General features: G+C 36.7%; 1 protein-coding gene across 1 annotated transcript in view; it reads right to left on the bottom strand.

Moving 5' to 3' along the window:
• Positions 1-11,656, bottom strand: part of sdk2b (sidekick cell adhesion molecule 2b) — a 920,539-nt gene that overhangs the window by 385,196 nt on the left and 523,687 nt on the right. The window contains exon 2 of the mRNA XM_061931841.1: positions 5,362-5,521. Coding sequence (XP_061787825.1) covers positions 5,362-5,521 — 160 coding nt within the window. The remainder of the gene's footprint in view (positions 1-5,361; positions 5,522-11,656) is intronic.

Below are 11,656 nucleotides of genomic sequence, written 5' to 3'. Positions count from 1 at the left end.
TCTAATACAAATGTCCCTGAGGAATGTAAGGTGGGAGTACTGTAATTACCTAACGTTACATTATTATTTTCCATAACAATTTAGCCCCCTCCACAATATTAACCAGACGTTAAAACAGAACTAGCTATTTATTGATTAGCAATTGCCGAATCATGTGACATTAGCTTAATGCTAAAAAGCCGGGTTACTATCACATTCTGTAACAGACAAATAATTTCATGTTCGGCTCACCTACCTGCTACCTCTGTCTTTTCTCGTTTCTCCTCCTCTTCTTTTCTCTTTTTTCTTCCCTGGGCACCTGACAGTTTTGGCCGTTTTGACATCTTGTGTTGATTTTTTGATGTGGTGACGTCCAAAAAGAGTCATGATACGGGAAGGGAGGGGGCGCACCGTGCGGGGGGAGGGGGGGGCGTAATATTGTAACAAATAATATTTCTATTAAATAGGCTTTACTTTGCATTTTAATTAACATGGGATTATTTTTTGTATTTAGAAATAATAGTACCAACTTTTTTCTTTTTCTTTTTTTTTCTCCAACATTTGTGGCACTGGCGTGGCGCCCCCTGATGGACGGCGCCCTTAGCATTTGCCTATACGGCCTATGCCACGGGCCGGCCCTGCTCATTGGGAACAGGTGGGTGCCATGATTGGGTATAAAAGCAGCTTCCATGAAATGCTCAGTCGTTCACAAACAAGGACGGGGGGCGAGGGTCACCACTTTGTCAACAAATGCGTGAGAAAATTGTTTAAGAACAACATTTCTCAACCAGCTGTTGCAAGGAATTTAGGGATTTCACCATCTACGCTATGTAATATCATCAAATGGTTCAGAGAATCTGGAGAAATCACTGCACGCAAGCGGCAAGGCTGAAAACTAACATTGAATGCCCGTCACCTTGGATCCCCGCATCAAAAAGCGACATCAGTGTGTAAAGGATATCACCACATGGGCTCAGGAACACGTCAGAAACCCAATGTCAGTAACTACAGTTGGTCGCTACTGTCATGTCTGTGTGACCATGTTTTGTATTAGTCATGCTTTGTTTTGTTTAGTTATTGGACTCTTTAGTTTCTGGCTTTTCACTCCCTTGTCTTGTTTCCACGGTTACCCATTAGTTTCACCTGTTTCACGTTTGGACTCATTGTGCACTCTTGTTTGTCACCATAGCAACCCATTGGTTTTCACCTGTCACGTCACGCACCTGTTTCACGTTTTTGAGTCACGCACCTGTTTTCGTTAATCATGTCTGTAGTATTTAAGTTCATTGTTTTCAGTTTGTCTTTCTGGTGACATCCCACATTTATGCTTCTGCACACTCTCCACACACCCTTAAGACCCTTGCTGCTCTTTTTTTCATGCCGGTTTCTCGTCCAAGTAAGTTTTCTTTATTCATCTCATAGTTTGCAAGTTTTGTTTAATTGTTCATAGTTTCTGCCTTTGTGCAAGTTTTGTGTTTATAGTCAAGTTGTGTTTATAGCGCGCCTTTTGTTTGATCTTTTTTTTTTTTGTAGTTATAGTGTTTAAATAAATCATGTACTCCCCTTCACGCCACGTATGGTCCAAATCTTTTGCACCTCGGGAGAACAAACCACGCCACAGTCCTAGTCGTGACAGCTACATCTGCAAGTGCAAGTTAAAACTCTACTATGCAAAGCCAAAGCCATTTATCAACAACACCCAGAAACGCCGCCGGCTTCGCTGGGCCCCGAGCTCATCTAAGATGGACTCATGCAAAGCGGAAAAGTGTTCTGTGGTCAAATAGTTTTTGGAAACTGTGAAAAAAGAAGAAAGGAACCACCCGTATTGTTCTAGGCGCAAAGTGTAAAAGGCAGCATGTGTGATGGTATGGGGGTGTATTAGTGGCCAAGGCATGGGTAACTTACACATCTGTGAAGGCACCATTAATGCTGAAAGGTACATACAGGTTTCGGAGCAACATATGTTGCCATCCATGCGACGTTATCAGGGACGCCCCTGCTTATTTCAGCCAAGCCACGTGTTGACCGTGACACATGCATTTGTAAAGGTCACGGCTTTTGTTTTAATATCGGATATTGGTCAGATATCAGCAAAAAAAAAAAAAAAAAAAAAACGTATGGAATGATATCGGCTTGCTACGAGGGGCGAGCAGCTACACAACAGCCGAGCACACAATAGCACACAAGCTTGGTACCCGTAATAATAACTGGACAATATTGCACATGCGTCAATAATTATAGTTCCACATTAATTACACGTGCAACGTCTCCTCTGAGAATGTGTTCAGTAACAAATGTGTCCGCATCATTCAACTTACTGCACCATGAGCTCAGCTTAATTCATTATTGCGGCCATAGGTGTTTTCAAAAAAACATTTACACTTCAACTTAAAGACACGAGGCATGTTAAAAATAAATGGGTCGGTGTTGTTCTCCGTTTGACTCGTTTCTCTCGATCAAACATTCTCTAACATTCACTACAGAATAATACAAGTGTGTATGATACTTGCTGATACCGTGTCAGATCTGTTTTGGTATGGGCCAAAACTTAAGAGCTGTGATACCGGAATCGTATCAAACAAGACGAGTGAGTGCTTTTTAGGTCGGCTCTAGGGCCGCATTTAGCGTTGCCCTCGTGGCTCCCTGGAGATTTTTCAAAAATGTATGAAAAAGGAAAAAGATGTGGGAAAAATATATTTCTTGTTTTAATAATGTTGGAGGACAACATGACAAAAACCTCCCTAATTGTTAGAAATCTCACTGTTTATATTAAACATGCTTTACTGATGGGAGTATTTGGCGAGCGCCGTTTTGTCCTACTAATTTTGCCGGTCTTTGAACTCACCGTGGTTTGTTTTTCACGTGCAACTTTCTCCGAGGTTTACGCCACTCCTTCTTTGTCTCGTTTTGCCCACCAAATATTTTATACTGTGCGTGAATGCACAAATGTGATCTTTGTTGATGTTATTGACTTGTGTGGAGTGCCAATCAGGCAAATTTGGTCACTGCATGACTGCAAGCTAATCAATGTTTTTTTAAAGATCTTATTATTACTATTTGTCATTTATTCTTTTTATGGATTTAAAAAAAACCTGCATAATGCATTATTTCATTATTATTATTCGACGATTGATTAATGTATTCATTTTGTCATTTTTTTTTTTAGATTGTATTTAATTTGTATCATTAGATTATAATTTATTTATTCATTCATCAGTTTACACATTTTATCTATTTTCTTGAAAATTTGGATTATTCATATTTGTGAAAAATAATTGTAATTACCTTTCATGGTTATTGAATTCATTGTGGATTTTGCTGATGTGTTTTCTTGATGAAAAATACATGATCATTTTCTTTAACACTAATATTTGATGAATAATTAATCTTATTCATCTGTGTATTTCTTTCACATTTTTCAATAGTTTTTCATTGTTTACATTTGTGAAAAATAATTGAATTACTGTATAATTAATTTTCATAGATATTTGATTGATTATTGTTTTTAACTGATATTTTTGTTATCCAATAACTGGTAGGATTATTTTTTGTTACATATTTTTTTTCTCATTGAAATACATACATATATATATATATATATATATATATATATGTATATATGTATGTGTGGGAAAAAAAATCACAAGACTACTTCATCTCTACAGGCCTGTTTCATGAGGGGTTCCCTCAATCATCAGGAGATTTTAATGGGAGCATTCACATACCATGGATTATATAGGGCACAGAGTGGGTGGGTACAGGCTGGCGTAGGGGCGTGGTGATTGGCTCATGTGTTGCCTAGGAGGTGTTTCCGTCTGTGGCGGCATGCTGTTACAATTTCGCTGCGCTTGTTGAGGGATGACAGGTCTGGACGGTAAATAATAAACAGTTTCTCTTTCAAGCATAGGTTGCATCTTTTATTACCACTATTGTAAGGTGTGCTGGATGCAAGAGTTTGCCATGTTATTGAATATTCAACATTATTGTCTTTGAGGTCCCAAATGTGTTTGCTGAGTTCTGTGGTATTCCGCAGGTTTTGGTTCCTGAAAGAAGCCTTGTGATTGTTCCATCTGGTTTTAAACTCTCCCTCGGTTAATCCTACATATGTGTCGGATGTGTTAATGTCCTTGCGTGTTACCTTAGATTGGTAGACAACTGATGTTTGTAAGCACCCCCCGTTGAGAGGGCAATCAGGTTTCTTTCGGCAGTTGCAGCCTTTGTTGGTTTTGGAGTCGCTCTGTCCGGGGGCCGACGGCTCATTTGCAATTGTTTTGTTGTGGTTTGAGATAATTTGTCGTATATTGTTCATACAGCTGTAGCTCAATTTAATGTTGTTCTTGTTGAATACTTTTCTTAGGGTGTATATATATATATATATATATATATATATATATATATATATATATATATATATATATATATATATATATATATATTTTTTTTTTTTTAATAATTACACATTTCTTTTATAATTTGTAATTAAACATTTATTCGTTTACATTATTTATTCGTTTTTTGTTACATATTTGTTTTCTTTTTGAAATATATATATATCTATATATATTTTGAATTTCTAATTTTACATTAGTAATTTATTTTATACGTTTTATTTAAACATTTATTCATTTGCAAGGGGGTCCTCGTCTGCGGTCCCCTCCATTGGGTTGAGTTTTTCCAAGCCCTGATGTGGGATCTGAGCCGAGGATGTCGTTGTGGCTTGTGCAGCCCTTTGAGACACTCGTGTTTTAGGGCTATTTAAGTAAACATCGATTGATTGATTGATGACGCGAGATCTACAAAGCAGAGAGGGAGCAGACCTGACACCGCTCCAGGCACCTTTTCTTTAAACTGTTTATGACCGAGTGCGGCAGCTGTTTATGACCCCCCTCCCCTTTAGGAGCAGCTGCGTAATGTAATGTAATGTAATCAGAAAATGCCCAAATACAGGAGAAGGGCGCTGGGACTGCCTTCAGAGCGTGGTGGGAGGATGCAGCCCCAGACGTTTCTCCTCATGAGCTAAATTGAATCCTGTCTCTGTTTGATTCCTTTGCTTCTTGTCTTGTCTAATAGATGTCATCGGTGTTTGAACCTGACAATAAATATTACATTTCTGAAAAAAAATTACCTCCATATAGCTGCGTTAAGAAGCGGAATAATGACTCATACAACAAGCTACATTCACACACAGTCCCATTATAATGTGTTTAAGGATGTCTTCACTGTGGCATGTTCCATTATATTTGTCAGAAATGAAGACATGATGAATGCATATATCTTGGGATTGCTGGTAATATAGTACATGTATTGGTAACCATAGCAACAACTCTCATCATCAGTGCCCATTGTGTCTCGCTGCTCATGTCATACTCGGCGTAAGCTCACCTGTACTCCAGCGAGAAGCGGGTCAGCTCGGTGCCGTTGTGGATCCACTTGAACTCCAAGGGCCAGCTGCCCTCGGCCATGCAGGTCAGCACCAGCCGGTTCCGCTCCAAATGCAGCTGACTCCGGACGGGCTCCGTCTTGAAGTAAGGAGGCACGTCGTCTGCACAAGAAGGAGAAACATGGAGCTCGCTTAGGAGGACGGAACCAGCCAGAAGGCAACCGAGGGAGGAAGGAAAGTGCAGCGATTCACGAGCAGAAACCCAGTTTGGCTCGGCTGGAACCGTGTTTCACCTAATTATGTTGTCATGATGTGCGGGTTTAATATCCAGACAATTAAAATGTGTTTTTATTTTGTTTGCTTCAAACGGATCCTCGTTAGTTGCTGCAAAGGAGTCTTCCTGACAAGACAACAACAACACATCCAAACAAAAAACTCAACAATTCATACACAATACACTCAAAAACAAAGCATATATATATATATATATATATATATATATATATATATATTCGATTAATCTGTCGATTATTACTTCGATTAATCGATTAATAATCGGATAAAAGAGACAAACTACATTTCTATCCTTTCCAGTATTGTATTGAAAAAAAACAGCATACTGGCACCATACCTATTTTGATTATTGTTTCTCAGCTGTTTGTATATGTTGCAGTTTATTAATAAAGGTTTTTAAATAAAAAAATAAATAAAAAAATTGCCTTTGCACATGTGCATAGCATAGATCCAACAAATCGATGACTAAATTAATCGCCAACTATTTTTACAATCGATTTTAATCGATTGAATCAATTAGTTGTTGCAGCCCTTATATATATATATATATATATATATATATATATATATATATATATATACATATATATAAATATATATATATATATATATATATATATATATATATATATATATATATATATATATATATATATATATGTGTGTAGTGACTTGTCCAGGGTGTACCCCGCCTTCCGCTCGAATGCAGCTGAGATAGGCTCCAGCACCCCCCGCGACCCCGAAAGGGACAAGCGGTAGAAAATGGATGGATGGATATATATATATATATATATATATATATATATATACATATATATATATATATATATATATATATATATATATATATATATATATATATATATATATATATATATATATATATATATATATATATATATATATATATATATATATGTGTATGTTATATATATATATGTGTATGTATATATATATATATATATATATATATATATATATATATATATATATATATATATATATATATATATATTTAGATTTATATTTTTATATTTATATTTATATATAGGGCACAGAGTGGGTGGGTGCAGGCTGGCGTAGGGGCGTGGTGATTGGCTCATGTGTTACCTAGGAGGTGTTTCCGTCTGTGGCGGAATGCTGTTACAATTTTGCTGCGCTTGTTGAGGGATGACAGGTCTGGACGGTAAATAATAAACAGTTTCTCTTTCAAGCATAGGTTGCATCTTTTATTACCACTATTGTAAGGTGTGCTGGATGCAAGAATTTGCCATGTTATTGAATATTCAACATTATTGTCTTCGAGGTCCCAAATGTGTTTGCTGAGTTCTGTGGTATTCCGCAGGTTTTGGTTCCTGAAAGAAGCCTTGTGATTGTTCCATCTGGTTTTGAACTCTCCCTCGGTTAATCCTACATATGTGTCGGATGTGTTAATGTCCTTGCGTGTTACCTTAGATTGGTAGACAACTGATGTTTGTAAGCACCCCCCGTTGAGAGGGAAATCAGGTTTCTTTCGACAGTTGCAGCCTTTGTTGGTTTTGGAGTCGCTCTGTCCGGGGGCCGACGGCTCATTTGCAATTGTTTTGTTGTGGTTTGAGATAATTTGTCGTATATTGTTCACACAGCTGTAGCTCAATTTAATGTTGTTCTTGTTGAATACTTTTCTTAGGGTGTTGTCTTTGGGAAAGTGTTTGTCAATCAGATTGAGGAATTTGTGTCCAATGTTAGTTGAGACGTTTTTGCTGTATGGGGGGCTGTACCAGATGATGTCGTTTCGTTTTCTGTTCTTTTTTGGTTGGTTTCCTGGCGTGGGTTCATAGGTGAGGGTGAAATTGTATCCGCTTTCATCAAGGGCTTTTTGGTACGGGGGGGTTGCTTGGTCAAATTCAGCTTTGCTAGATGACAGCATCGATAGCCTTTTATTAATTCCGGGAGGTATTCTTTTCGTGGTGGTGGGTGGGTGGTTGCTGTCATGGTGCACGTATTGGAGTGTTGTGTTGGGTTTCGTGAATGGTTGGTAGCTGTTATTTCTCAGGTTGAAAGTGACGTCAAGGAAGTTGACGGTTTGCTTGTTGGCTTCAATCGTGATCCGTAGGCCGTTCTCTTTGAAAATTTGGCATATGCGCTTCTTGGTATTCTCGCTGCTCCTTGGCGAGGCGCGACACACTGCCAGTCCGTCATCACGGTAAATACCAAGGTTCAGATTGAGGCTAGCGAGCTGGGAGAGGAGGAAACTCCCAACGAGTTCACACGTTTCTGCTCCGTCAAAACTTCCCATAGTGACGTCAAATGTTGCATTGTTCTTTTTTTGCCATGGTGTACTGTTGTGGATGAGAATGGAGTTTTTTGCGTGGATGATGATGTTTCTTTCGTTGCCTGTGATTGAGTCGTAGTCTGAGGCGAAGTCTAGCGCTTGAGTCAGTAGGTCTTGCGTGATGGAAGGGTAAAATTCCTCGATATCAAAGGAGATAAAGTTGTGCTGTTGTTTGTCTTGGATGTTGTTGAACCATTTGATTACTGCTGCTGTATTTCTCCATTGGTTGAGTGGTGTTTTGTCCTTGATTTTTGTGTTGACTCTGTCCAGGATTATTTTGCTGATTTTTCCTATTTCAGATTTAGTTGGGTTTATTAGTCGGCATGTTGGGTTATTTGCGAAGTTGGGTTTGTGGTCCTTCAATGTGATGAAGGCTTCCTTGTTGGCTGTGGCGTCCACCCTGTCCTCAATGTCCAGTTCAGCCGCGATCCTTTTATTTTCCAGGTGGATGTTCTGTAAGGTGTTGGGTTGTGCTTTTTTGTATGATTTGGTGATGCTTCTGTCCAGTAAGGTGTGACGTTCTGGTATGTCCATTCTGTAGAAGTTTGTGGTTTTATCGGCAGCTATGATGAGGTTGTTTACTTTCTTGATGCGCTCCTTGTAATTTTTCAGCTTGGTGAGGAGTGGGTTGCGGATTGGCTTTAATTTGACTGATTGGATCATTTTGAGCATGTCGTTCTCAAAATCCTATATATATATATATATATATATATATATATAAATATATATATATATATATATATACGCAGTCGTGACCAGTGTTGGGACTAACGCATTACTGTAACGCCGTTATTTTCGGCGGTAACTAGTAGTCTACCGCATTATTTTTTATATTCAGTAACTCAGTTACCGTTACTACATGTTGCGTTACTACGTTATTTTACGTTATTTTTTTATGTAGTATCGGCTAGAAACAGAGAAAATCTGAGTGTGATTTATTGGAGAATTGCAGTGTCGTCCTTCTGATTCTTCTTGTGTCACAAGGAAGAGAAGCGGCGTGCTGTGTGTGGGGTGGGAGGTACAAAGGCCGGGGGGTGTGGGGCGTGTCTTTGTTTACTAACAAGACATCATGGCGGAGCCGCAGCCGAGTTTCTTAACATGGAGATATTCTCACTACTTTTCTTTTGTCGAGCACAAAGAAATTACAATTTTAGTTAAATATAAGTTGTGTCTTGGGTCAAAGACCCTATCTACTGCCCAAAACAGCCATTCAAATCTGCTGAAACAGCTACAAAAAGGGCATTAATGGGAGCCTTAAAAAAAAAAGAAGAAAAAAAAGAAGTAACTAAATAGTTACTTTTCACAGTAACGCATTACTTTTTGGTGTAAGTAACTGAGTTAGTAACTGAGTTACCTTTGAAATAAAGGAACTAGTAACTGTAACTAGTTACTTGTTTTCAGTAACTAAACACAACACTGAACGTGACCACAGAACTTTCCTCCAGAAGGTCTTATCTTTGGCCACAATACCCAGCAATATGTTTGGAGGAGAAAAAGTGAGGCCTTTAATCCCTGGAACACCACACCTACTGTCAAGCATGGTGGTGGTAGTATTATGCTCTGGGTCTGTTTTGCTGCCAAAGGAACTGCTGCTTTAAATGGGACAATGAAAAAGGAGGATTACCTCCAAATTCTTCAGGACAAGCTAAAATCATCAGCCCGGAGGTTGGGTCTTGGGCGCAGTTGGGTGTTCCAACAGGACAATGACCCCAAACACACCTCAAAAGTGGTAAAGGAATGGCTCAAAATCAAGGAAATGCACACTGTAGCAAACAAAGCAAACAGACAAACGTTGTCAGACTTGCAACGCCGGGATGATCAGCAAAAAGACCAAAGGTGATCACAGTAGTCAAGAGTAAACACGTCAACACGCTCCAGATGGCAACACCCGTGTGAACGTGTCCAAACTGGATCCTGGATAATCCGGAGTAAAGCCCGCTTGTTTGTGTTGGCTGTGTGTGTGTGTGTGTGTGTGTGTGTGTGTGTGTGTGTGTGTGTGTGTGTGTGTGTGTGTGTGTGTGTGTGTGTGTGTGTGTGTGTGTGTGTGTGTGTGTGTGAGAGAGATCCAGGAAAGCCATGCACACTCATTTCTTCTTTGACATCTCAATCAAGGAAGCGCTCACAAACTGTCGCGTCTCCCAGGAGACGCTCGTATCTCACTCCTGATGAACGACTGGAGCTCACTTGACGATCATTGTAAATATAGAACACATTAATTGGATGGCTGCATGATATAATTATCAAATTGACTGATAATCAAGCGGCCAAATTAAACTGTCAGAATGATCTATTGTGCTTATATTTTGTTCCTCCACTTTGCTGTGACAAGCTGCAGGAGGAGGAGGAGGAGGAGGAGGAGGAGGAGGATGAAGGCAGACAGGAGTTAGGAAAATAAGCCAATCAATATTTCACATCATTTCATCTCTAATTCATAATCAATCGCTGACAAAGAGACACTATGTCACCTATAAGATGTTGCCCTTTAAATGGAGAAATAATACAGCCTTAAATCAGAATAATAATTATAAACAATAATATCATATCATTTCATTATATATGATAAATAATACCATAATCTAACACACAGTCACTACATGATGTGCATTTTTTTAAATACCTTATTACTACTATTTGTCATTTATTCTTTTTAGAGATTAAAAAAAAAATGCATAATGTGTTATTTCATTATTATTAGACGATTGATTAATGTATTCATTTTGTCAAAGCCCATTTTTTTTCCTGGTTGGTCCTTTAGAAAATTTTATTCAATTTTTATCATTAGATTATAATTTATCTATTCATTCATCAGTTTACACATTTTATGTATTTTATTTTACAATTTGTATTAATTGTTCATATTTGTGAAAAAATAATTGATCCGTTTTGTAATTGCTTTTCATGGTTATTGAATTTAAAACAAAAACATTCTTCTTTATGAAAAACACATGATATTTTTTTTATTAATACTAATATTTGATTAACAATTTATTTTATTTATTTCACATTTTTCAATTGTTTTTCTTTGTTTACATTTGTGAGAAATAATTGCATCATTGTGTAATTAATATTCATAGATATTTGATGTATTATTGTTTTTAACTGATATTTTTGTTAATTTTTATTTTTATTTTTGAAATATATATATTTATATATATTTTGAGATAATTACATGTATTCATTTATATTATTTATAAAAACGTGTTACATATTGTTTTATTTTTGGAAATATATACTACTATATTTTTTTTTTAACAATTACTAATTTTAGATGAGTAATTTATTTTATATTATTTTTTATTTAAACATTTATTCATTTTGCAGATTCATATTTTTTTGCTTATTTCATCAGTTGTCATAGTTATTTGAAATATTATTGTTTTTACTGATATGTTTTAGTTAGTTTATTTATTTTTTTATTAATAATTTTTCTTTTTGAATTTTTTTTTACCGTTTTTTATTAAAACTAATATTAGATTTGCAATTTATTTAATATTTTTTATGTATATAAATGTGTTTATTTTGCATATTAATTTTTTGCTGATTTTATCCATTGTTTACATTTGTGAGAAATATTTGATTCATTTAGTGATCTTTTTTTTTTACTGATATTATTTTTTATTGTTACCATACATATATTTTTTTACATTTTTGAAAGAGGTATTACTTATTTTTTCCAGTAGTAGAATGTA

Source organism: Nerophis lumbriciformis, linkage group LG39 (genome assembly GCF_033978685.3).
Source record: "Nerophis lumbriciformis linkage group LG39, RoL_Nlum_v2.1, whole genome shotgun sequence".
Classification (NCBI taxonomy): Eukaryota; Metazoa; Chordata; class Actinopteri; order Syngnathiformes; family Syngnathidae; genus Nerophis; species Nerophis lumbriciformis.
This window is presented reverse-complemented; position numbering and strand designations above follow the sequence as displayed.